Source organism: Mycteria americana, chromosome 3 (genome assembly GCF_035582795.1).
Source record: "Mycteria americana isolate JAX WOST 10 ecotype Jacksonville Zoo and Gardens chromosome 3, USCA_MyAme_1.0, whole genome shotgun sequence".
NCBI lineage: Eukaryota > Metazoa > Chordata > Aves > Ciconiiformes > Ciconiidae > Mycteria > Mycteria americana.
Genome location: NC_134367.1, coordinates 35,296,376 through 35,324,351, shown reverse-complemented (window position 1 = coordinate 35,324,351; position 27,976 = coordinate 35,296,376). Strand labels below are relative to the sequence as shown.

General features: G+C 39.4%; 1 protein-coding gene across 1 annotated transcript; it reads left to right on the top strand.

The window, feature by feature from the left end:
• Positions 1-512: 512 nt before the first annotated feature.
• SLC17A5 (solute carrier family 17 member 5) lies at positions 513-26,528 on the top strand. The gene is made up of 11 exons (XM_075498195.1): positions 513-824; positions 4,357-4,553; positions 5,982-6,215; positions 6,715-6,802; positions 9,635-9,721; positions 10,966-11,084; positions 11,970-12,128; positions 14,868-15,000; positions 16,665-16,812; positions 22,551-22,641; positions 24,824-26,528. The coding sequence occupies exons 1-11, from the start codon at positions 764-766 to the stop codon at positions 24,959-24,961; spliced, it is 1,455 nt and encodes a 484-aa protein (XP_075354310.1). The 5' UTR covers positions 513-763; the 3' UTR covers positions 24,962-26,528.
• The last annotated feature ends 1,448 nt before the right edge of the window (positions 26,529-27,976 follow it).

The window sequence follows — 27,976 nt, the reverse complement described above, 5'->3', positions numbered from 1 at the left end:
AGGCGGCTGGGCATTTTAGTGGTTACAGAGAAACCCAACACCTGCACTGTGAGTCTTCCCCCATCCGGACATGGCTGCCGCAGTTCACTCGCACCGAGAAGCCGCTCGCCTTCGCTCACGCGCGGTCATGCGTGGTCGCCGTACCACGGCCGCCTGCCGCCATGCCAAGGAGCCCTCAACGTGTAACATCCCTCTGCCCTGGCGCTCCTCTGCGGCACGCGACCTGAAGCGTTTGTACCAGAGCAGACCTCGAAAAACGCTCACAGCCGCCACCTCCCCGCGGCTGCCACGGAAGCGGCAGGCGGCCCGGGGAAGGGAAGGTGTGACTCGTCTGATGAGATTTGTCCTAAATATGAGGAGCTTTCCCCAAAACAGCCGAGACAGGCCGCACGGCGACAACCGGCGTCCGGCCGTCTGTCAGCGTGTCCGTCAGCCCCCGTCAGTCAGCCCGCCCCGCCCCGCGGGAGGGAGAGAGGGAGCGGCCGCCTTCGCGCGGCAGATGGGCGGGTCGTCGCAGCCCCTGCCCTCACCAAAGATGGCCGCCGAGGGCCGGCCGGGAGCGGCGCCGCGCTGCGGCTGAGGCCGTTTCCGCCCGCCAGCGCCAGTCACATGACCGCCGGGGACTGCAGCTGCCACTGCCCGGCGCCGGCGGGGCAGAGCCGGGCGGGTGGGCTGCGGCGCGGCGAGCCGCGCCCCCGTCCTCTCAGCGGTGGCGGCCGGCGGTCTGGCCCTGGGCGCGCTGCGCGGTCCGGGTGGCAGCGAGATGGAGACCGAGGAGGGAGAGGACCGCACCCCGCTGCTGAAGGAGTCCCAGCCCGGCACGGGTGAGAGGACCGGGAGACGCACCGGGGCTAGCTGCCCCGGCGGGCCGTGCTCACCCGGGCTCCCCCCTCGCTGCGGACCTACTGGTCCGGGGCCGCGGAGCCCGGCGGCGCCCTGGGGGGCGGGCCGGGCCGTGGCGCTTCCCGGGCGGCGCCGCGCGCCGTGTGTCGCAGCGTCGCGTTGCCATGGAGCCGCGGGGCCCGGGCCGAGAGCGTCCCTGCGGGGCCGGTCCCTCTCCTGCCGCAGCCGTTGCTCGCCGGCGCGCGCGGCCCCCCTGTCAGGGTAACGGCCGCCCCGGGTCCCGCGGCGGCGGCGGCTCCCGTGTCCGCGGCCTCGGGGGCTTCGCCTCCCGCCCCGCGCCGTTAAATGCGTTTGATCTTGAGGACGCGGCCGTGTCGGAGAGCGTTAGGTTAAGCACGGCCCTGCGTCCTGCCAGGGATGGGGGCTTTGTCCTCAGCACTGCTGGCGGGGAACAGGCGTGCAGCCCTGTTACTTAATTCACGTGTAAATACCTGCCCTGGGCTTGGTGTCTCCTCAGTGAAGACGGGTGGGTAATTCCAGCTAAAATGCCGGCCCAGCTATTAACGATTGCTGGGGTCCACCGAGGTTATGGCAGAATTTCATTTCAAGACAGAATTTGAGTAAGACTAATTGCTTGTTATGGAACTATGGAGAGGAAGGAAGGTGAAGAAGGCACGAAGATAATTATAGCAGAGGAGGATCGTTATGGGGTCAGGGCTTAACAACAGAGCTAATGCGTTTAGGGGGCTGTCTGTGCTGTTTGGTTTCCCAGAACAGAAAAAATATAAAAAGTAAAGTAAGATTTTGAGTTTCTTCAGTATGCCATGCAAAAATACTCTAACCTACTTGGGAAACGTATAACTGCAGCAAGAGGGCTGCTAACAAAATTACTTAAAAGTGCCAGAAAGAGAGAAATTTGAGTTCAAGTCGGTTATTAAAGCAATACATTCTTAAGTTTGCACAATGCATCATGCTCTAGTTGAGGTGGTTCACCTCACCCACAAGGAAAAATACAGCAGAAGAGCAACTTCCTTTAACTGCTGTGCAACTTGCAGCACAGACCTGTTTTTTTAACTGCAATTTAAGAATATTGTTAAATTATAGCTACTACTATAGCTAGTATTATAAAACATGCCCCTGAAATCAGAATTAACTGTAGATGTAGAACCCAAGACCACCAATCAAGGTAAGACCTTGAACATCATGGTTAGCTGCCTTAAACTTTAGGGGGGTGAATGTCTGTGTCTCTGATTACGGTAATCTCCTGAAGAGGTGGGTGACCGAAGCGCGTCTGGAATCATCTCGAATCTTCTGTTCTGTTAACTTGATCTAATATGCTCAGGTATTGCAAATGCACTTAGTGGAGAGACAGGGAAGCAAATATTTAGCAGCCATTTGTTTTAGACTTACAGATCTACATGTTTGTTAGATTTTTATGATAAACTATTTACAGTTAAAAAGTGTGACATTAATGATCTTAAGTTCTTGCACATCTGTTTTGTGGAGCTTGCTCTCCAGACAAGGTGTATACCAGTAAGAGGTTTCCAGAGGAAGAGTAACGGATGTTCCAGTTAATCTGCATTTCCAAGGAAGGGTTACTTCATTAGTGTGATATTCAGCCTTCTCTTATTATTGTTTAACCCCAGCAAATACAGGCAGTGGAAAGGTTATATAGCTTTACCTGTAATTATATTCATTGTTATAAATTATATGACTATACATTTTCTACTTAAGGCAAATTGCTTTTTAAACAACAATAAAGGACAATGAAGCTGCTTGACTAGTTTTTATGCAGTAAGCACTTCCTGCTTTTGGCGTTTATTGTTTTTAAAATAAGCAATAAAATCTTGGCTGCTCTCCTTCATGTCATTTAAAAATCAGATATGCCTTTTTCAAATGCTGCTGAGGCAAGACTTGCAGTTACCGCAGATCTGGAAGACGTTTTGTGTATTTGCACAGTAACCTCACTTATTACTCATTTACTAAACAAACATAGCAAACACAGCCTCTCTGTGTCATTTTAACAACTTGTGCGGCCATAATGAACATAAAGTCGGTGAGGATTAGAGACTTCAAAAATGGGAAAGTTCTACCACTTTCATGAAAAATACAGTCTTGCACAAAGGCTCTGTTGGTGTCCCCACTGAAAAATACAAAATTTCAGAGGCTCATTCCTTGTTTCAAAGAAGTTACTGGGAAGGGGAGAGTCTTTAGATAGCTTGTCCACAGGGCATGCTTTTTGCTTCTTACTGCAGATCAGAGAATCCAGTCAAGACATATACTGCAGTAGCAGATCCTGTTATTCATAGATATATTTGTTCTATTCATCATTTGAATTCTGCATAGTCAGAGAAAGATGTAGACTGATGTAATATCTGCAGGTGCTGATCCCCAACCCTCCCAGAGTTTCAGACGTCCAGGTTATAAAATTTTCTGTTGGCACCATTGTTTCCTTATGGAGGGGGAAACTCTACCCCCTAACTATTTGTAAATTCAACAGATTCTTCAAGTAGTTTCTCAACAATTTGACATTTCTGCTCAGTAGGTTCAGGCATTCCCAGTTCATAAAGAGTATCTGCAGAGCTATAAACTATATTTTGTACAGATACAAAATTTATTGCCACTGGTGATGTGCTGGCCAATTTACAGCTCAACTCTGATCTGAATCTCCTGGTACTGATGAATGATCTCTGCTAAATGCTGCTGCATACTACTGTAGAAGGGAATCAGTAACTGTGTTACACTATGAAGCCTGGTATCTGGGTTTAAACAGCTGACAGAGTCAACTTAATGCCACAACACAGATTTTATGCTGAATCTAAGACTTGTTTTCCTTTGTCAGCTTCATTGTTATATAGTGACTGCGGAAGAGGGGCGTAATGGGCAACAGGGAAACTTGCTGTTTCACAGTGCCACCACAGTGTTTGCCATTCCCCTTTCTGCTAGTTTTCTCTGTTTGGCAGCTGTCAGCAAATGCATATGCCTTTATAAGCAAACTTATAGACGGAAAACTTGCCCTAGAAAACAGCCTGGAATCTCGATGACTCTTCTTTAACACTCCTTTAAGAGTCCCTGTTTTTCTTGAACTGTTTTCACGTATATGACAGGCTTCCTGCTAATCTTGGAGTTTTTTTAGTGTGAAGTTCTAATTTGAATAAATATTACTGTATTTTGGAGAGGACTTCTGAAACCATGTTTCTAAATCCATTTCCACAAACCACACACCACAATTCCGCTGCAGCCCCTACACTTGTGCGGGTAGCTACCAATTGACTGAACAAGAATTACGTTTGTTTTGCACATTGGTAGAAAAGTGGGCTTCCCCCCCTCCCCCCCCCCCAGCCTCTACCCCTACTGAATACACCCCTTAAGACTAGAACAGTTAGCTTGTTTTCTTGCCTATTTTTTTCTTACCCATATATTTCTGAGATTATTAGTAAAAACTGCTTATCAGTTGTTCTTATTTTGTTAAGTTCTCTTAAACCAAAAATTTTTCATTTACTCTCGTTTCAGTCCCTGCATGCTGCTCAGCTCGCTACAATCTAGCACTACTGGCCTTTTTTGGGTTCTTCCTCCTGTACGCGTTACGTGTGAACCTAAGCGTTGCTCTGGTGGATATGGTAGAACCTAACATGAGCTTAGCAAAGAATACAACTTCCAATGTGTGTCCAGAGCATTCATCCACCATAAATGTTCCTCGCAACACAACGGTGAGGTCTCATGTGGCATGTAAAAGTCTTTTTAATAGAAGTCTGTGATTGATGACTCATGCTCAGGTAGCAAGAGAACAGGCTGCTCTTTACCGGATGGCCTTTTCAGTGGTTCTTTTAAAGCTATGCTGAAAAATAATAGCCTTAAATGACTAGCTAATTTAGAAGTGCTGTGCTCAGGGTCAGGTTTTTTTACGTACATCCTTTCTGTGCTATTCCTTACAAATTGGCTAATCTAACCTTGTAGATCTATTATGACTCACTGTTCCATATGCCAGTGATCAACTGTTACTGTTACATCTGCGTCAGAGCTCACATCACTGTCCGTATTTGCCTGTTCTTCGTACGGTCTCAATGGCATGAAATTTCATTACAAATTAACATGTAATATTTTTCTCCTCACTTCTTTGATCTCTTTCCCAGATCATGATTCTTGTCTTTATATCCTTTATCTCTGACTTCCCTTCCAGTAATCCTTAAAATCACATTTCTTAATGGAACAGAACTGTTAGATATGAAAAAACGCTTTAAAAAAACCCCAAAAAAACAACTTCATGAATTTGGACTTGCACAGATCTCACCTTATAATTGAAGTTTATTAACAAGCGCTCTTGCCATCTTCCTGCCTTCACTTTGTTTGCTTGTTTAGAGGTCATTTATTATTTATCATGAGCAAATTATAACTGCAAACTTTATGGGAAGAAGATTTTTGTCTCATCACTGCTGTGAAATGTATGCTGCTTATTTACATGCTCATAAATTGGGCTTTTGGAAGTGATCCTAAACTTCAAAACCACTTTATTGGGCAACAGTTCATGACTTCTTGCTGACTTCCTTTATAGCTTCAGGCTCCTTATCTTGATCATCTTTGCTTTTATTACTTTGTCCACTAAACTCATCTTCCCTGTGCTGTGCTTATCCCATTCTTCCACCTATGCTTGTGAGTCCTGTCCTTGGCTGCTCTCTTTCTTATTAAATTTAAGCATCTGCATCTCCTTGTTTGCTTTTCTGTCCATACATTTTCTGCAGGAAAAGCCATTTTCTAGAGCATGACAGGATGTCCATACTGTGATACAGAAGTGGGATTCACACTCATGCAGACTACAGAGTCTGTACCTGTGTCACCTAACCCAAGTTGCTTAGAACTCAAAAAGGGATAACTGCCTGAGCACTTACATTTCACAGTATGATGATTTTCATACTTGGGCTAGATATATCTGGACAGACTAAACTACCTGAATTAGCTTTCAGCATAACTTCGATTGCAGTATAGATGTGTGTAGAGGAAGGAGACCCTAGGGAGAAGGCCATGAAGGATTTGTAATTTAAGTGTAAAGGACTAAATGATGGATCAAAGTTATATAAAATATGGTCAGAAAAACTGCTATTTTGAACTTACTGCATTTTGGGGTTTTTTTCTCTTTTTAGGGGGAAAAATATTCTTGGGACGCTGATACTCAGGGATGGATCCTTGGTTCTTTTTTCTATGGCTATATCGTTACTCAGATTCCAGGAGGATATCTTGCAAGCAAAATTGGAGGGAAGCTTTTACTGGGGTTTGGCATCTTTGGTACTTCTGTGTTTACCTTGCTTACTCCCTTAGCTGCAGATATGGGAGTTGGCTACCTCATAGCTGTCAGAGCCTTGGAAGGACTGGGAGAGGTAATCCTTTTTCTCTATGTAACTTGAAAATGTTTCTGAATAATTTATTAATAAATTGTAGTGGTTAGACCCTGTGGGTATTGGTATGCTGGAGTAGTATATGGATTGTTTCATTTTGAGTAGCTTAATCTTAATTTTTTGAATAATTAAAAAGTTTGCCCTGTATTTTAGCCTAAGCTTTTTGAATAAGAAAAAGGGTTTTTGTAAGGACACTTGAGACAAAACTGGAATTATCCCTTCTCATTTGTCAGAAACCAGGAGCTCACAACAGTATGGTTTGTATTCTTGCAGCTTTTCCAGTATATAAAGAATCAAAAGCAGGAGAAATTAATTCTGCCTACTTTCTCTCATGCCTTGCACACTTTTTTTAAAGTGGTTTCTTGCTAAACATGAAACAGATTGTACTACTGCTTTTTAATGAAATATGCTTTGAAACACGCAAAGTTGAAGTGAGTTCTAAAATTGTCGCATTTGAACAGAATTAAATGTTGTTTTCTAGGGTGTTACCTTCCCAGCTATGCATTCAATGTGGTCTTCTTGGGCTCCTCCACTGGAACGCAGCAAGCTCCTTAGTATTTCATATGCAGGTGAGAAATTCCCACGCTGATAACAGGATTATACATTTTTACTGCAGTAACAGGGAGGATTGACAAATCAAAGGGATTTATATTATAAATTTTAATCAGCATTTAATCTGGAAAGCATAACATTGAATTAAATCTTGCTTTGCACTCATAATCTGCATCGATTCATGGCTCTTATAACCCTGAGAAAAGGTATTGATCTGCAACTAAATATAAGCTTCAGACTAACTTTGGTATAAAGTCATGCAAAGAGTTACTGTGAAGCTGATTAGAATAGAAGATACTGTAAATAAAGGAGTTTTAGTATTAGGAACAAAAAAGCTGGGGCAGAATCACAGGACAGAGGTGTTTGGTTGGTTTAGGGGTTTTTTTTTTAAAGTGTTTTTGGAGGAACTCAAGGAAGAAAATGTCCAAGGTCCCAGGCGTTGCTGCAAGAGCTCCTTGTCAGAGTCCACTACTCCCTGACCAGGTTCTTTTAGGTATTCTACGCATGGAAGGTGTAAGTTTGATAGCAAGTTTATTTATTTGAAGATTTGATGTTACACAGGATTTTTGATTTAGCAGAGTGATAGAAAATATACTGAAAGCACAGTAGAACTGTAAGTTAACAGTTAGAAAAATATAGCAATTGCAATACACATTTGCATTGCTGGTCTGTAATATGCTCGCCGTCATGACGCTGGGAATCCCCAGTCACTGGGAAGGAATATGTGGGTTGAAGGCAGCTCAAGTCTTTTGTTCTCTTAGAAATTCTGTTGTTAGTTGTTTAGTTTTTATACTTTATGTTGGGCTGAGCCACATATTCACTCCCCTCACGCTGGTCTGGCTAACTCAGGGAGACAGCCACATTTTTAATGAACTCTGGGAGAAACATTTACACCACCAGCTGATCCACTCAACAGTTGATATAGTCAGCTGATCCACTCAAGTGACATAGCTGTTTATCTAAAACAAAGGCCACCCTCTGGTCCCCTTTGTGTTGAGATAAAGTCAGCTGTCTTTGCAACAGCTGTGGTCAGTCACACCCTGTATTATTCCCTGAGCTTCATGGGCATATTGCTCTTGCCCGTCTCCACTGAGCCTTCGTCTGTTTTAGGGACTCATTGGTCAGTCTCATAGCTTGATGCAGTATTTGTGGGACAGGTGAAAAATGTAGCTTTCTAAATTTACTAGTCAAAATTTATTTTATTTCTTCGAGGATGACAAATTTTGCATTCATTTAATGAAGCAATGATTTGTTTTACTCAGTCTTGTTAGTATTGATTCTGTTACAGTTTTCTTATTTGACCTGGGCTTCATCAAGAATACAGGGCTATACCACGTAAACTGCAGCTACAGTTTCTCAAGCAGCTAAGCCAGTCTAGTGGCTCACTTGTGCCAACAGAAATGAAGCCTTAATCCTTTCTTCCTCACATTTCCTCACTTCCCTCCTAGCCAAGTGTCTCATTCCTTCCTTTGTGCTATTTCAGGCACTCATCAGACCCTTCTATGAGCCACTTTAACCCACCTAACGCAGCAGAAAGCTTTTTATCTTTTTTTGTATCTGTTTTCTGCCATATTAGTGAATTAAATCTGCTTTAAAAGTAGTGTTCATGTGAGAGCCAGCACACAAGTTAAGCAGAGAGCACAGAGTTGGGATTGACATCTACTGCATTTAACAATTGGGAGCTTTTAAACTGTCCTTTAGTATCTTGTGAAACTATATGCTAGTGTACTAGTGAGAAGAGGCTGTGGCCTTGAACTGCCGATTGTTAGCATTCACGGATGGTTAAGGCATCTTGTGTAAACTTAGCAGAGCATTTCCTTTTCCCCACAGTTTCATGGTTGGTAGTCATGTGGTCTGTGGTTTATTTAATCATGATCATGTTGATTTTCTAAGAGAAGTTATGATTGAGGTTATATGTAGTTGTTATTTTAATTTATATTTTGCATGAAGTATGTGTTTTTGTTGTTCATGGTTGAAGCTTTCTGCCTCAAATAAAAATTATTGTTTCCATGAAGATGGAATCTAGGCAGCCAGTGTATCAACATAATACAATGTTTTCTGAGTTGAGATTAGGTTTGGAGAAGTGATCGTATAACTAACGTTGAGAGACAAGGTCTACTATTTATCACCAGTAGAGTTCCTAAGTATGTAAATAATATGGGTTGGGTTTCTGGTTTAAATTGGGGGGCGGAGGTGGAACCCACCATCCTTTGTAAAATGTATATTGAATTATAAACTCAAGAATAGCTCTTTCCTGCTTTTGGCTTGTATCTGAACTGGAATCTGCTCATCTTTCCCTTCTTCCTTGCCTGATCCTACACCCTGTTGAATTCAGGGACCATGGGATTTGAACCTGCTGGTTATATGGCTGCCTTCTGGCTCTGGTTTCTAGCATTCCTGTTTCGGTGGAGCTAGTAGGAGTTACGAGAAATACAAACTGATTATATCGAGTCAGAATATTTTCCCCTGCCAAGTCCTTAATTGTACTGTGGTCAGCTCTCTCTTGTTTTGCAGCAATGCCAGTTGACTAATTTGCATTGTTTTGGATGTACTAGTCCATCACTTTATTGGAGATGAATGTGTCAAGAATGCCTGTCTTTTATTCTTTTATTGCCTTTTGCTTGTAATTTTGGATGCTTAGGGCTTTGTGACTTGGAGCTGCCAAAGCAGCTTATTGTGCCTGTTTCTTTAAGGTGAAATGGCAGCCCTCTAGTGGTGGTGACAAATCTTTTCTGCATGATTTATTATAGAAAAATAAAATAAAATAACTGTGAAATGCCACTTAGTTTAAGGGGTCTACAGGAGGTCTAATTATTGTTTTTCCACTTTGTTTTGCTTTCCTCCGGTAGGTGCACAGCTGGGAACTGTTGTGTCTCTGCCACTATCTGGTTTAATTTGCTACTATATGAACTGGGTTTACGTGTTTTACATATTTGGTAAGTGTTGTGTTTTTTTAATTATTAAAAGTACAGCCCATATTCTTTTTGAAAAGCATAGTATATTATAAAACTTATTTAAAGTTTTAAAAACATGTTTGACATGTAGGGTTGCTATTTTATTCCTCCTGGGAAATTAGAGATATTTAAAGCTAAGCAGATTACTGTGTGTGGCTATGTAAGCCTTGTTTCCAATGAGCAAAGCTGTCTCTGAGTTGGACAAAAGCTGGTACAAGTCAAATGCTCTTAACTCTCCCGCCACTTGGAAACAGCAGGCTGAAATTTCTCATTTGAAGTGTGAAATTGAGTTAATAAGTTTAATCCCAGGAACAAACTTCTACTGTGAATGAAAGAACATGTGGAAAGTTACTGCTGCTTTAAATGGAAACTGTGTGGAAAATCTCTCTAGCAGTCACAGGAACCCTGAAGGAACACCCAAAATACAAGGCATAGCATGTTTACTGTGAGTTATGTTCTAGAAGAAGCTCAAACACAGAAAATACTTTCTAACAGCATGTCATAGGTCTGACGCTTTTTATAGGTCTATTTACATGTCTGAGCCGTTTTGTATTCTTCATGGGGAAGTGAGAATCAGGATAAAAGACAAGGGTTACACTTTCCTCAACAAAACCACCTCCAATTTTTGCATAAATAAAAAGGGTTCAAAACAAAGAATTGGACAAAATGAAATAAGTTACAGTGTTATAGTTATATAAAAGTACAGTTGATTTGGACTGATTATTGAAAAGTTACCTTTTTCAAATGACAGTTCTGGGGTTTGGCTTAAAAAAGAGAAGGAGGATTGGTACATCAGTTAAGCTGCATGTAGTGATACTCTGTGTATGTGCACAAAGTATTTTTTGTGATTAAAATTAATGTGAATTTTTATTTCCTTTGGGTGAGCCATATCCTTTGTGGCTGTTCCATGTGACTGGTAAAAATACAGTATGTATGTGTATGCAACTTTCTTGCTCTATGAGGCACTTCCAAGAGAAAGAAGAAAAAAAAACCCTCACAAAACCCCACCTTCCTGCTTAGTTCTCTTTATTGTTTATTACCTCTAAATGTGCATTGTTGAGCTGCTTTGGGGAACAACTGTTTGTAAGTAGATAGAAAAATAACGTTAATTAAAATTAGAGTATTTGGAAAAAGCTTCTAACTAAATCATCTGAGAGTGTTATTCACTCCATATAATTGCTTATGTTTTTATTTCTATCTCTTTACCCATCTTTTCCCAACAATAGGTACACTTGGCGTATTATGGTTCTTCTTCTGGATGTGGTTGGTTAGTGATACACCAGAAACTCACAGAAGCATTTCACATGCTGAAAAAGAATATATACTCTCTTCTTTAAAAGATCAGGTACAGCACTTTGGCATAGTCGTACTGACTTAAGTAAGAACATAAACCACAAATATTGTCATTAGCATCATGCTGTATTGATGTCTAGAAAAACATCCGTAATCTGAGATAGAGGCAGAATTTGTCAGACAAAAAATTACAAATACAGTGCAGTTGTGTAAGTGAGAAACAATCGGTAATCACATAAAGCATTTGTAATAGTGCCTTTTGTCACAGATGTTGTTGCAGTGCTTTTTAAATAAAAAGCTCAAGTCTATCACTTCTCTTTAAACTAGATCCGGACCTGTATAATGTCTTCAAACTTTGCAATAGAACATTTTACAACTTTTTTTCAAAGTGTCTTCTAGAGTAAGAAAGAGATTACTGTTTGCGGAGAAAACATTTTGAAAATGCTAATGAACCAGTTCCTAAAGTGTACATAAGAGTTTATTCCTGTGACTGGGGATGTGTGTTTACAACCTGTGAAGCTGGCTGAGAGGCCAAAGTTAATATCTAGGATTGAGTAGGAAAGATTCAGCTAAATAAACACGAGGGGTGACTTTAAATATTTAATCATTTATAGTAAAAGCAGGAGGCAAAGAATCTCAACAAGGGAAGGCATACTTTTTGAAATTCTGATTACAAAACATAATAGTAATTGGTTTACTTTGCAATAGTAAACAACAGAGGTGTAACATACATTAGTATACCTTCAGTGAGAAGTGAACATGGTAATTCATTCACTGCTGATGACTTGCATCGATCAACTGAGACTCATTTTGTGCCCTTCAGAATGAATGATCAGCATAGATTTGGGTAGGATCAAAACACTGTATTTAGTAAATGTTCATGTCGATGTCCTGATCACTCTTTCTCTTCCCTTTTTCTCTGCCTCCTGCTTGCTAGCTTTCTACACAGAAATCTGTTCCCTGGAGACCTATACTGGAGTCCCTTCCACTCTGGGCTATCGTTGTGGCACACTTCTCTTATAATTGGACTTTCTATACACTTCTTACACTCTTGCCCACATACATGAAGGAGATCCTGCGGTTTGATGCACAGGAGGTGAGATAAATAAAAATATAGTCACTTTCTTCTGAATTAAAGAAATGAAGTAACAGAGATCTTCCCTGCTGTTTAGAATAGAGAAACCTGTTTAAGAACCTTGGAAAGTAAATGTATAGCTGGGAAATGGTAAAATAAATCCCCACAATTAAGCGGATGCATCGAAAATGTTGCCTGCCTTGTAATTTCCACTTTTTTTCAGGACTTATTTGGCATTTAGCTTAGTGCTAGCTTTCGAGCTCATTTTTCTGGTTGAAGATGCATGTTACCCATTTTTAACTGCTCTGATTTAAAACAATAACTATAAAAATATTTTTCTCCGTTACATGGTTTATATGATTGCTTCAGATTTTATAGCTTCTTTTATGGCTTCTGAAATACTACTTGGCTTCTACTTCTTCTTTGCTCACTCATAAAGGAGAACATTTCCAGTTAAAAGAGAAAATTAAAACTAAGGAAAGCATTGGACAAGTGGCATTTTTGAAAGCATTTTAAGGGAAGGGGGGGAGCTTCAGTCAGATTGGATCTCTTTCCAAATTGTCACTTTCTTTCCTTTCCTCAATGAGCAGCAGAGGTAAAATACCTTTTTTTAGTAAGGTAAATAGGATGAAACAAAACCATAGACTTAAAGTCCAGAAATAGTGCTTTTCAAGGACATTTTAAAAATGTAATTATTTATCAGGGAACAATTATGGGGATGGGGGGTGGAACATTCTTATTTATTACTTGACTGTACTGGCTTTTCTTTAATAAGAAAGTTTCAGTGATAGCATAGTTTACCTGGAGAAGCTGGTACAGCTCAAGTAAAAAGGTGCTCAGAAATTTCAAGAAGTTTAGCATAGTCTTTTCCTGGTTTAAGACATGAGTCTGGTTTAGAGCAAACTGAAGATGCACACCATGCAAGAAAGAGGTGATGCCAGCAATCTTGGGAGGAAAAAATGGGGAATCTCAGTGTTGGAAGGGAAGGTTGCAGTAGGGCAAGCTGCAAAATGGCTGGAAAAAACTAGCTGAAGTTGCTGGTTGGGTTCCTTATTATGCACCTTGAGGGAATACCTGCGTAAACATCTATGAAAGTAATTTGCTACAACAGCCCTTGATTGCATGTGTTTTGTAAAATGCCGTTGCATTAAATGCTAACAGGTTCTGCTGTGAAGTGGTTTGCTGTGTCTCTGGGTTATGTTTCTTCTTTTTGGAGTGACTTAGAGTACTGACTGTGGTGAACATTTAAAAAAAAAAAGAAAAAGCTTGCATAATAGTGTTGGACTAACTTTGTTGCCACACTTTTAGATGGAAATTGCATTACTATTTATTATACAGTTGGTACTGTATAGTTCACTAGTTTCCATCCTATAATAAAGGGATTGGTTAAAAATAATGCTGTGTCTTTGAACAGTGCTTCAGAAGAAGTTGGGTTTTTTATTACTGAGACTATCTTCTGTTTTTCAAAATTTTACTTACTCCTTTTGAAAGCTGAGCATTGAAACACAACAGACAGCATGTTTGAGTGCTGATAGAGTGGATGCCATGGTTTAACCCCAGCCAGCAGCTAAGGCCCACACAGCCGCTTGCTCACTGCCCCACGGTGGGATGGAGGAGAGAATCAGAAGAGTAAAAATGAGAAAACTTGTGGACTGAGATAAAGACAGTTTAAGTAAAGCAAAAGCCACGCATGCAAGTAAAGCAAAACAAGGAATTCATTCACTGCTTCCCATGGGCAGGCAGGTGTTCAGCCATCTCCAGGAAAGCAGGGCTCCATCACGCGTAATGGTTACTTGGGAAGACAAAACTCCAAATGTGAGGATGTGTTTCTGGTCTCATTTCAAATTAAATTTCCTAGGGAAGCTTTTGCTTCTTCTTTGACAAACATACGTTTTACAAGAGTGTATAACGTTTGAGTATTTCTATCCAATAGCTATCCAGATACCTCTTTTTAATCACAGGTTAGGTCAAATTATAGCTCTGTTATCAGTAATTATCCATAATGGTATGGAAAGGCTGTAAACTTACGCAGCTTAGTAGTACCTTTTGTTTCCCCTCATCAGAAAAACATGCAGAATCAGAGAGAAGTCTCTAAACAGCTCTTGTTCAAAGTAATGAGAGTTAACAGGTGACTTCAGTGTAAGTAATGTCAGGTCCTGAATAATAGCTTTGCTTTGGAATCATAGGACGTCCAGCCTGGATCTGATGAAAGTCCTAGTTCTGTGTCTTGTCTTTGATTACAGCCAGCATCAGATGTTTGAGCAGATAGATACAGGATAACGTAATGCTGAAGAGTTATAGTAGCACAAAACCCTGAGATTCCATATGGCTTTCAAAATTCTGAGTAATATTTACAGCTTCTACTTACTTTAGTAACTCACTTGATAGCCTGTCCTACTTGAAATTGGTGTTTCTGGAAACTTGTATGACCAGGTTAATGTCCACAAGATACCTTCATGTATAGTTTTCTTTCTCCTGAACACAGTTGCTGATTTAAACCTTTGAGTTTTTGGTCTGGCTGCATTGGTAGTTATGGAGTACGTCATGTAATGGAAAGTTTATACATTGGTAAATTTAAAATGCTTTTGCTTTTTCTGTCCCTAGGTTTCTCTCTTATGGTAATACCAACAATAATTATGTGGATGGATGGTTTTGACACCTCTGGTTCAGTCTCTGTTAATGCTTTAGCACAAGTGATTTTTCAGCATATTGAATTGTCATTTCAGTGTTTTAACTGTCTTTTTTTAATCTCCTTAACAGAATGGGTTTTTATCTGCCCTACCTTATTTTGGCTGTTGGTTATGTATAATTCTGTCTGGGCAAATTGCTGATTATTTACGGGAAAAACAGAACTTGTCCACTGTTTGTGTTCGCAAATGTTTTACCCTAATAGGTAAGTGCAAGCAAGTATCATCTCTGTTCGGAACATATCGTAGTACCAGTCTGGGAAAAATGAAGGGTTCAGGAGAGTAGTGTGACATTCTGCTGTGAGATTAGGCAGGATTGTGCATGGCTTGAGAGGAGCAGATTTATTTGTACATTAATTTGTCAAGAGTAAATCCCATCTTTTTCCATTAAAAAGTAAGCCTATTGGATAAGAGATTGCCGAAAGCTTTGTTTCGGTCAAGGTACATCATTCTTACAAGCAAACTGATTAAATAAATGGTTGGGTAGAATCACCATTAAAGTGGTGATAATTGCTTGACAGAATGATACCTTGTGAACAGCTTCTCAAACTGAGATGGGATATTCTGCATGAGCCTATTCCCAGCCCTGTGTTGTTCAACATATTGTTTATTTAAGACTTAAGTAACTGAATAGGAATACAAATATTGCAAAATTTACAGTTGCTACCAGGGTAGGAAAACCAAATAGAACCCAAAACCGTCTTGACTAACTGGGAGGAGAGATGATCTGAAATCACCAAGAGATCAACAAGATCAGGTTTTTAACAAATACAGGTAAAAGGCTGTATTTGGGAAGGAGAAGTTGATTGCTGATTTAAAAGAGGGGGAAGGGGAAAGAAGGAAAAAAAAAAGATATTAGGCACAGGATCCACACAAGTTGCAGCCTGCTTGATGTATGCCCATCCTTGCTGCCTTCTCAGTTCTGCTGATTCAATTGCTTTCTTTAAAGCAGCTCTTATAATAAACTCTCAAGCATTTTTTTAATTTTAAGCCTACACCATTTTGGTGATCCAGTTTACTGCAGGGCCTCACACCCAAGTATGTACGACTGAGGGGAAAACATGCTGTCGTATTACGAAAAGCAGGACTGTTAGGTTGGCTTCATCAACAAAAGCATGTACTTGGAGCTGTCTACAGAGATCATGATGGGGTCATGTAAATGGGCTCTGGTACTAGGAAATGGGTACCAGAGTTGACTGCAGACAGGAAGCAGCATGCTAGATGGCTGCTAAACTTTTCCAATACCTGATGTAGCATCTCTAAAACTAGCCTGGGTTCTCTAAATTGTACAGTAGGTTCCAGTATAGATATACCAGACATTCAGATCTTGTAAACGTGAAATAAAACTCATTCTAGAAGGTGCCTGCAGGAGAAATATGCATATATATATATATATATGTATATGTGTGTATGTATTTGTATTAACCCTTCCAGCTCTACCTTATTATGATCTGCAGAAGTCAGTGTTTGTTCCTGAAACCTGAAGAGTTAAATGGGGATAATTTCTTTGCAGTGCACTGTTCACCTACCAGTGTCAGTGCGGCTTCTATTATTTTTATAAAAATAAATACAATTAATTTGTGAAGTCACTTTCAGTATCTGTTGATTTCTGCTAATTTTTTATCTAGCTGAAGTTTGTTCTTTGCAGCTAGAGTGGGATTTTTCTGGTCTGGCTACCGTTTCCTGAGGCAGCAACAGGTTTGTAACCCATCTGCTCTTCCTTACAAGCCCACTGTAATGCATGTAGTGCAGTGCTGGATTCTGTACACTAGATGGTGGTGGAAGTTGTATAGAAAATGTATATACAGCTTAGAGCCTGTTAATGTCTCTCATGTTAAAAGTCCATTGATTCTAAGATTCTGTCTTAAAGGAATGATTGGACCTGCGGTGTTCTTAGTAGCGGCTGGATTCATAGGCTGCAACTATGCACTGGCTGTTGCATTCGTGACTATATCAACAACACTAGGAGGATTTTGTACATCTGGCTACAGCATCAACCATCTGGACATAGCACCTTCGTAAGTATTGCTGAAGCTATTGTTAGTGCACGTGATACATTTATGACCACTTTTTTTTTTGTATTGCTGGGGTGCCTGGGAGATATAGCTGCGGACCATGTGCTGTACAGACCTGGAATGTAAACACTGTCAGTGACTCAGGTTTACAGTTTTATGCACTGTATTCGCAAAAAGTGCAAGTTTGGCAGAGGATATGATATGAACAACAGTTTAGAATAATTCCATTTTTGATCTTGCAGTAATAAATGATGCAATTCCTGTAATTATATTTACTAGATTTTTGTCCTGTTTGATTCATGATCTTAATAGGACAGTGTTTTTGGAACAGCACAATGCAATCAAGTGTTTCACTCTTTTAAACTTTTCCATCAGAGCTATCAACCTTTAGCATGAACGTTACCATATTTAAGCACTGTGATACAGCCAAATTATTTGTATTTGAAAAACATTCTATACACTGGTATCAAAATCTTGTTATGAGTAGGTGACCGGTTATCAGTAGGTGACGAATCAGATACGTACAATTGCTCTTAAATGACTAAATTTTAAGAATGGAAAGTTAGACTCCAGGCTGTAATTTCTCCAATGTGTTACAAATTCAGAATCTGACAGATCCATCAGTTTCCTGAAGAGCATGGATGTATGTGTATTCTTTTGAAAGTCCACATAAGCATTCTTTGCACTGGTAAAAGTCAAGTACTTTGCTTTGTCCTTCATTTACCTGTTGGCAGTAGCACTTAGATATGATCAGGGTCAAATGACTTTATGACCAAAGAAGAGAGTGTTTCTGTATTAATGTGTAAAATGAAAAGTGTAAGTGAAGAGGGAAAAACATTTTGTAGAAATGTTACCTAGAAAAACATTCTTAAGATCTGGACAACCTCGGGTCCAAATTGAAGATGGTATCCAGGCTTTGGTAACGGGAAGGATGGTGGTCATGTCTACAATGATGGACAAGTTTTGACTTAACAGATGGATATGAAATAGTGGGAGCCCAATTAATCTTGCAGGTGAGATTAGGTAGCAAGCAAGAGGGAAGGTGTCAGTGGCCAGATATAAACAGCTTGTACTATGAATTGAATATGAAAGTAAGAAGAATAGCTTCTGTGATGCACTTTGTTTTAAATCAAGTAGAATTATGAATTTAGATGATGTAGTTAAGGCAGTGCATCTGGGCTATTATGGGGCCATTATATAACTTCTGTTTCAAGCTTAGCTTTGCAGAACTACAACAGTTAGTTTCCTGAAAATGTAAAACATTGCCTAGGAGTTGGAATTATTTATTTTATGTCTCTGTGTTTAAAAATACAAAACATAAGCATTAATGTCAAAAGACAGTACTACTGTAAATTACTTAATGACAGAACTTGTGCAGTTTTGATTTGACTCCTTTTCTCTGTGCATCACAAATTAGTCTTTGTGTCATTGTTGTAACATTCCCCTGCAGAGGACCTTTTCTTCACTCAGTGCACATGGATCCTACTCTAGAAATGGATCCTACTCTAGAAATGACTTAGCATTGTGTAGAAAGGGAGACTGGCATTCGTTCCTAAACCCTCTGCCTCATAGCTGTAGTAGTTGGAGAGCATATAATGGCTGAGGCAGGGCATTACAGGAGAAAAGATGGGTCATGTTTAAGGTAGCTGAACATTGCTCTTGGGAATTCGGTTCTCTCAGTGCTCTGGCACAGAGTTTGTATGTGGTAAGTCAGTTGGATCAGACTCTAGTGTGAACATCTGTGAGAACCATGTTTGTACCCTCTGGCTTTAGGAATCTGGACACTTAAGAGTTCTTTAGTTATGAAGAGTGATGGGAACATCTTGAGGCTGGTTCAGACTACCATAATATGTAAAGGAAGTCTGCAGCAGCTGGAGTCCAAACTTAAACATCTCGGCTGAGAAGCTAATGTTGGATCCAGTGAGATTAATTGAGGCCTAGCTGATTTATTGCTTGTTTTCGTATGCCTCTTCAAACTATTAAGTTCTGGTTTGCAAAAATGGTGTTACTCAGAGTGCGGGCAGAAGTCAGCGGAGCTGTGCTTTGAATATATGAACAATGCTGTTAAATACTCTCAGGATAAGGTCCTGAGGATCTCAAATCAAGCATCCAGTAGGTACGTACATTCTTGGCCTATGTTTTCATTTCCTATCTATAGGATGGGTTTTACGTTGTCATCTCCATCTCTCGAGTGTTGTGAAAATAAACTAGTATTGTGAAGAGTTCTACCGGAAAGGGTTTGGGATGATTAAAATTCTGCTTGCAACAGCTGAATAATATGCAGAAAGTAAGGCTTGGGTCCATGCATTGAGCAAGTGAAGTGAAACAAAATATTAAGTGGTGTTCATGAAGTGAGTACAATTCATCCTGTCCACTGAGTGCAACAGAGCTGTCACAGGAAAAAGGAAATGGCGCAACTGTGGTGTGTGCCTCTGTGAAGCATATGCGCAAGGATCTTCTGTATGCAGGTGACAGCTGAGGTTTCCAGAACTAGGATGTTGTGTGTGTTTTCTAATTTGAGAGGTATTTCACTTTGCGTTTCTAACGTGTTTATTTCAGGGGTGAATTTATATATGACAGTATACAGAGTATTTCAGGTGTTGCAAAAAGCCACAAGAAAAAAAATCATGTGGCATGACACTGATATATGTCAGCAGGCATAATTAGATTCACAACATGAAATGCTGCTGATCCCTCTGACTAAATCCCACTCTATTCTTCCTACCCCCAACAAAGTCCTGCTTTTATTCCCTTTGCATTTAAACCATACAAGTCCCTTTAGCCCTTCTTTCCTCTCAGATAGGCTGAAGGGAGTGTACTGATTAAGAGTGCAGGAGAGGCAAGTGTCTTGCTGATAGTTCAGGAACTTTGGCCCGGCATTGCCTCAAGAGACAAATGGCTGTATATGTGAGAAAACCTTCCTGGATGGGAACATGGTCAGGGTGGATGCTGTTTTATTGAAATGAGTGATTCTCTACTCAGCACGTGCATGCTTTAATTCAGGGTAAATCTGTCCAAATGGAGACAGAGAAGGAAAAGGGCATGTTCTTGTAACAAAGGTTGTAGAAAAAAAAATTTCTTCAAACACAGAAATACAAAAACATTAAGACAAGAGGAAAAAGAAGCCTTTTTTTTCCCCCTCCTTAACTTTTTGTGACTGTCTGAACTTTGTTGGATGAAATGACCAGGGCAGACATTCACAATTTCAAGGAAATGCTTGACATAATTGTAAAAATCTGAAAACAGGGTCTGCATAAAATTGTGAAGGAAACCTCTGTAAAGAGTTTACCCAGAGCTCCATTTTTTTTTTGATTTACTGAAAGATATTAGAATAACCAGAAATTATTCAAAGCAGTTTGAAAATGCACTTAAATGTCCATTTTAATTGGTTGACTAGAATATGCTGACTTTAATTGGTTGACTAGAGTATGCTGACTAGAATAGCAAAGGGTCCCTTGTTGCTACTAAAACTTGCATTATACCAAAGAAATAATGATTATATTCACAGGAAAAAGTGAATGAAAATACTGATACTGAAGGAAAAACAATATTTGCTATGTGGTTTTGGTTTCTAACATGTATTTATTGTGTCATCAGTGTATTGAATTGGGGGGGGTCAGGGCCGGGAGGGAGACAGGATTGTTCTTGTGGGGAAAATGTATTCTATTCTAGCTCTTTAAATCTACATCAATATATTGCCATGATTACAATTTTTAGTATTGCTGTCACCATGAGCCCTCGTAATATTCCCGTGGCTCTCTTATATACTAAATGCTTCACATAGCTGGTTTTTTACTCTTGATTTTACTAATTAACTGCTCTGCAAATCGATTTGTATTTGGTTATCCCCACTATGTCATAAGAACCTTACCAACAGCTTACTGTTAGTCTTGCTCTACAGACGTGTCACTTTTTGCTTTCCCATTTCATATGGGAGTCTCCACTGTGCTGAGGGAGTGGCATAGCAGTTATCTGCATCAAACAGCGAGTGTTATCAAGAATGCAACCTATGTCAGAAACACTGGGCATAACCAGAGGCATTTAGCCAGCAATTGATTGCCAAAGATCTTTGGTGATCAGGGAAACTATTAAACTGTGTTTAGTTTTGAAAGTGTGTGTTAGCAGTATTGTAGCGCTTAAACATGTTGAAAACAAAATGCATTTCGTTCTACTTAAAGGCTTTAAATGGAGTTTTGCTATATATGCTTATCTGCCTAAGGGAAACTTTCACATTCAGCTTCATAAAGGCTTATTAATTCTTAAACACTTTCCAAGATAAGAAGACTACATGCTACACTTGTAAGAAATAAGGATCATTTTAATTAAGGCATTGGAGCTCAGTATAAAATACATTGCCATGCTTCAAACTGATATGTAGTGTTGACTTTTAGGAAAAAATCAACTAGTAAGCTAGATAATTGATTCTCTTTCTCAGGAAAACACACATGTTCCTCTAATGTCATTGTACTGGATACACATATCAAAACCTTTTGTAACAAAGCTGTATGGCTGAATTCTCCTGTTTTGGTAAATAAAATGTCAAAGCTATGCATCTCTCTTTAGAGATGAAATTATATTTCTGTTATGTTAAAATCAGTGAGGACGTAATTTCACTCTGCTAAACAGCCTAAAATGATCACTGGGACATAACTGCTTTCTCCTGTGGTAAACTGCAACTATTAGTATTTTGTATGATTCTTCAGCCAGCAAATCCACCTTGAAAATCTGAACCGCAGGAATCTGTGCTCTAGTGGTTGGAAGGTCGAGCTCTGCTGAAGAATGTCTAGCTTTTATTTCTCTTCAGTCTCTCTCACAAGTCTGCGCTTGTGGTACAGTTTCAAACATGATCTTTCGGTATTGCAACACTCCTATGAGAGAGATCTTTAATTGCCTAGAGATGAGGTGCTGAGACTCAGATACCAAGCAAGTTACCAGCTTTTCCCAGCAAGTTTTTATGGCCGCTGGTGCATATGCATGCATGTGTATGTGATAGAGCAACATGTTCATGGAACAGGAAGCCTAAGAATGGAGCTGCAGGAATGGCAACCAGCAGAACTGGTTAAGTCAGACCCATGTCCCATCGGCCTTGACCCACAGAAAGCTGAAGCGAAGGACCGTCACAGCTCTCTGAACTCAGGTCTTTGGAACTTACGCTCTGTAGCGTAAGTGGGGATATCCATCAGTGCTGGTGATATTGCCTTCTTGGCAGACACTTTTTCGCAATGATACCTGAACCAACTCTTACTGTTGCCAAACAGCACTCTGTCATATTCCTTGTTGTCTTTCCACTTCAAGGCATGCAATGTTTCTTTTCTAACTTCTCCGATGGATCCATTCCAAACAGTTTGGTTGTGGCTTAGCAAAGGGGATGTGGGTTTGGATTATGGATCCTGAGCAAAGCCATGAGTAATTTATGTTAAATTCCATAACTAGCCTCTGGAAAATAGAGCCATATAGAATCATAGAATCATATAGGTTGGAAAGGACCTTTAAGATCATCGAGTCCAGCTGTTAACCTAACACTACCAAGTCCACCACTAAACCATGTCCCTAAAAATGTATGTACCAAGTTGTCAGTGAGTTGTTACTAGAATAAAAGCAAGCCATTCCTGCTGGAATATTTGTGTTTTAGTTTGTCTGTGTAATCAGGATGAGGCCTATGTGATCAGGTTAGGCAAAATTGTTTCCATGACTGATAAGCAGGATAAGTTAATAAGCAGCATTAACAATTTCTCTTGCAGGTATGCTGGAATTCTCCTTGGGATCACAAATTCTTTTGCTACTATCCCAGGAATGGTGGGGCCAGTTATTGCCAAGAACCTCACTCATAATGTAAGTCTGCTTACTATTTTTTCAGTTGTTATATTTTTATCTCCATTGAATGGAAATTCTGTCGTCTCAAGTCTGCAGTCATTAAATGAAATCTGGGTTATACATGTAAGCTGTACTGTTCCGTTGCTGTGAATGACTTAATTCCTAGCCTTTATTCTTCTGATTCTGATCAGGAAAATAGAGGTTTTTTCTTACTAAACTGTGGTTTAGCCTCAGTTGGCAATTAAGTACCACACAGCTGCTCAGTCAGCTCCCCACCCCCCCACCCCCCCCGGTGGGATGGAGGAGAGAATTGGAAGAGCAAAAGTAAGAAAACTCGTGGGTTGAGATAAGGACAGTTTAATAATTGGAACAAAATAATAATAATAAATTGTAATGAGAAGGAAAACAACAAGAGAGCGAGAGGAACAAAACCCAGGAAAAAAACAGTGATACAACCACTCACCACCCGCCAACCAATGCCCAGCCAGTCCCTGAGCAGCGATTGCTACCCCCCAGCCAACTCTCCCCAGTTTCTATACTGAGCATGACATCATATGGTATGGAATAGCCCTTTGGTCAGTTTGGATCAGCGGTCTTGGCTGTGCCCCCTCCCAATTTCTTGTGCACCCGGCAGAGCATGGGAAGCTGAAAAGTCCTTGACTAGTGTAAACATTATTTAGCAACAATTAAAACATCAGTGTGTTATCAACATTATTCTCATACTAAAATCCAAAACACAGCACTATACCAGCTACTAGGAAGAAAATTAACTCTATCCCAGCCAAAACCAGGACAAGAGGTAAAATTGAAGACCTGTGTAGGACTTTAAAATTTTAGTGACTCACCCCTTATATTCTCTAGGAATAAAATTAATATGTTTTTATCACAGTAAAACTCTGTTAAAATCCCAACTAGATGAGACAGTTGTGGTATTATTTTAGCAAATTAAGACAAGTTCTTACTTGTTTTTTTGCAATCAGTCTCTCACGTGAGGTGTTGAGTTGTAAGGTCAGCATTTGTCAGATGAGTGAGAAACTAGATTCAAATGTGTGGTTTTTATAATGCATCCCTTTGTATGTACATTACAGGATTAGGACATTCTAAGCTGTGTTAGTTTCACAAGACACCTAGCTTGAACAGTGTTAGATTTGACTTCCAAGATGGTTTAGTCAAAGGGTGATTTGGAGTTGAAAAAGGGAGTGAGGAGTTGTTTGATTGGTTTTTTTTGTCATTGTTGTTTTTAAATCAACCATATGAATTATTCTAAAATCTTTTAAGAAAGGAAGATGGGAGGAGTAAGTTTATTGATACAGTTGAATTTTTGGCATTGGTGATCACTCCAATGATTTCCTTAAAAATATATGAAAATATTAATTAATACATGAATCCAAACAAATTAGTTCTTCCAGACATCTTAACAAGTGGGATTTTTTTTGTTTGGTTTGGGGTTTTTTTTCCCCCATAGTAATGCAGCACTGTTCTAGTATTATTCTGTTTTTGTAGTAAAATTGTTTACAGGCTTGTTACAGTAGTCATCTGGAACTAAAAAAAAAAAAGCCAAAAAAAAAAAAAACTTAAGACATCTACAGATATTACTTCTTTATTTAAAATGAAAAGAAAAAAAAGAAAAAAAAAAAAAAAAAACCAACCACAGTTCTTTGCTACCCATGTCTTAAGGCCTTTCTTAAATAACAGTTTAGAGGATTCCTCTTGAAATCTGAGTAAAGATAGCTACCTTATTTGGGCTAAAAAGCTTATGATTCTGGAGTAGCCACATAATAGTTATTAAGAATAGCTTACTGCATAGTGCAGAGCACTTCAGCTCTTAGATCACCTGACTTGAAAGCAAGGTAGTGTTTCCCCTTACAGTAACGTTCTCTGTGAGTTTGTGTAGCCTTCATGCAAATGTGAATTTTGATATGAAGCTTCTGCATCTCAGATGATAAACTGATCCAGATAGTCTATTACAATTCTGATAGGACTATCTGTGTAAGCTGTATTATTAAATTGAAGTTGACTATACTGATGATTTGATCTTTTATGTTTATGATGCTTTTATGCTGCTATGAAGTCATGCTGAATAGCATTTACATTTAAATAGGCAAGGCATGTAGCATCAGTTTTAAAATTACTTTTTCTTGAGTGTGGAGCTGCAAATTGACTGCATCTTTTTTTTTTTTTCTTTTCCCTCTTTTCACAGAATACTGTGGGAGAATGGCAGACTGTTTTCTATATTGCTGCTTCTATTAATCTGTTTGGAGCAATTTTCTTTGCATTATTTGCAAGTGGAGAAGTTCAGGACTGGGCAGTCAGTGGATATCACTTGCATAGAAACTGAAGGAGATGTTAAAATACCAAAGCTGTGCTCAATCCCAATGTGCTAGAATTATGTGACCAGAAAAGTGCCTTCCTTACTGATGCCTAGGAGTCTTCAGAGCTTTTCAGTTAAACTATTTTATCTGTATATCTTTTGTACTGAAAATCATTTGACAGCATATGTGTGCTATTTCCTAACAAGAAACTACTTGCATTAAATATAATAGTTTCATGCTAGGACTTGATATCAAATATACGATCAGAGACAACATTTTAAATCGGTGTGCTAAGCTCCAATTCTTTCCAGTTTTTAATTAATATTTTCTGAATTAATATGTAGGCAGATGTTTGTTGATACTGAAATGAGAGGAAAAAGCAAAGTAATTATGTAGCACTGTAAGGAATAATGGCATGCAAAGAATTGTACCCAAAAAAGTGCTTTGATTTCCATGATGAGTTTGATAGGTTTTTTGGTGTTTAAAAGTCTAGAAGAACTCTAGTTTTCTACAATCTTTTATAATGCTTTTATTTGGTCAGTGTTTTAATTGATACCTAAGAAATGCACACATGATTTTATTCTATTTTACGCACAAGTTTTCAATGTATAAACATTCCCTATTTTATGAATACAGCTTCACAACTGATACAGAGCAATGAGGAAGTAAAATGTACCGTTGTGACTGACAGAATAAGCCATGTGTTACTGTTCTCTGTGGTGCAGGTTTTTTTAAATAGGCCTTATTTTTATTCATCTGTGCAAAGAAGAAGCAGTGCAACTCTGGTTTAAATCTAGGCAGTGTGCAAGAGTGAACTAGAAATAGAATATCCGCATGCTTACCTTAAAATAACTTTCAGTTTGGCAGTTCATTTTTTGTCTCTTTGAATCAATGCAGTGGAATTCTTTCCTCTTGCATGTAGATCTATTTGTCAGCTTGTCAGTGTAAATGCAATAAAATAAGGCCAGTGTAGGGAATAATGAGGAAAATCAGTTCTCTAACAGCCTTGTTTGCTAGTCAGATAAAAGTAGAGTAAAAAAGAACTAGTGCAATAACCTGATGCTGTTAGTCTCCTATCAACATAGAATTTGACACTCAAGAGCATCCTTTGCACAACATGCAATTAAATGCCACACAATAGGATTAAATGAAGTCTGTGAAAACAGTGGCCTTGTTAAGAACAAATGGCTGAATAAGCTTGTAGTCACAAAGCAAAGGAAAATTCCTGTGCCAAAGATTCCTGGACTGGAGCAATTAGGTAAAAAAGAAAAATCACTGAGCTCTGGGTTTTTCATTTACCACCAATCCAAAAGAAAAGCCCAGTACTAAAGCTGCTCCAGTGGAGCCTACCTTCCGTCATTTCTAGGAAATGGCATCTGCCTCTTCTTTTTAGCTTTGAGCCATTTTGTTTTGACCTTCCTTGAAGTGTCATGTTCTCTGATGGTGGAACTGTGTTTAAATCTGTGTTTGTGTCTGCAGCATTTCCACAATAAACAGTGCGAAGTTCAGATTAAATTAGTAGTTGTTCAGTGGGAGTATGTTAAAGCTATATTGTGTCTTCAGTGTTTCCACAATAAATGGAATGAATATTTACATGTGCATCTGTTGTTGGAAATTACTATTTCCCTGAAGTTAGAACGCCATTCTCAAAGTATGCTGAACAAGATTAGTGACTGGATTAAGGGATGATTAATATTTTCCTGGAAAATTACCTGCTTCAGAAGTTTCTTGTCTAGCTTTATAGGTGAGTACTATCTTCTACCTGACACACTGTTAAAAGGAATAATTTCACTTTGTGTTTACAGAAATTTGTACTCTTTCAGTAGCCTTGGTTAAAAAGGAGAGGGGAAAAAAAGTTCAAAAAAATAAACAAAAAAGTTTCTGGATATAGATTAAATTAATTTCTGCCTTTGCTTTTCTAGATATCATGAGCAGGGCAACATATGGACAGGGTTGCTATTTCACCTGTACTGAAGTTGGAAACATCAGCTTCCCATGCTTTTAGTCTTTTTCCTTGAAAACAGTTCAGTTGAATATGAAAATTAAAAAAAGAGATACTTAAGGGAGTAGATGCAGTAGAAGTGAATGTAGACATTCTCTGTATCACTGACATGAGCCTGAACTGGATTCAGTTAAAACTGAATCAATTTTAGGCATATCAGCAGCTGAGCAGTCTAGAAATTTTTGACCAGCATACTAGATTTTGTTTTCTCCTCATCTAATGCAGCATTAGTACTCATTTTGTATACTGTATAACTTTTAAGTGAGCTTGGAAAGTGGGACTGAAAAAATTTCTATAAATCCTTATATTATTTCTAGACAACAGGCTACAATTAACTTAGTAGTACATAACTATTGCCAATTTTATTTTTAAAAGTATCAAAACATAGGATGGGATTCTTGCTCTCGATTCAGCAAGGCTCTTAACACATAACAAACAAACAAGAAAACCCCAAAAAACAGTCGTTTTACCTTTCTGCATCATGCTCACAAAAAGGAAAATCTGTAGGAAAAAGCTGTCAAAATATTTTCTGCTAATCATGATACTGTTTCTATTGCATTGCCATGTTCGTGTTTGCACAGCTCTCTCAGTCAGTTTCACCTGTTCAAAAACATTTCTCATATTCTGTATTTTCAGAAGTAACAAGGGTTTTGAGTATCTCTCGTCTGAGTTCACCTGTGTGACGCAGGATCTTGACAAAAATTGGGCAGGTTTTTTGTGGTGACTGTTTTCCTGTGATTGTTATTTTTTGCTGCATTTCGTTAACAGGTATACCAGAGTAAGAAGTTGTGCTCTCCGTTCCATCAAGAACCCTCTAACTAGGATGTCCACCTGGAATGAGGAAACTCGGTTCAAAACCAGATTTCACCCATTTCAGAGCAGGAGTTGAACCACTGCTTTGGGGGCATGTCTTAGTGTTGCCAGGTATTTTTAAGTGCATTCTCCTCAATGTCTCCTTCTGACACAGTTCTGGTTAAATATTTTTTGGAACATTTAGTGCAAAGTTCTACCAACATTAGTAACAGAGATGGAACAACTC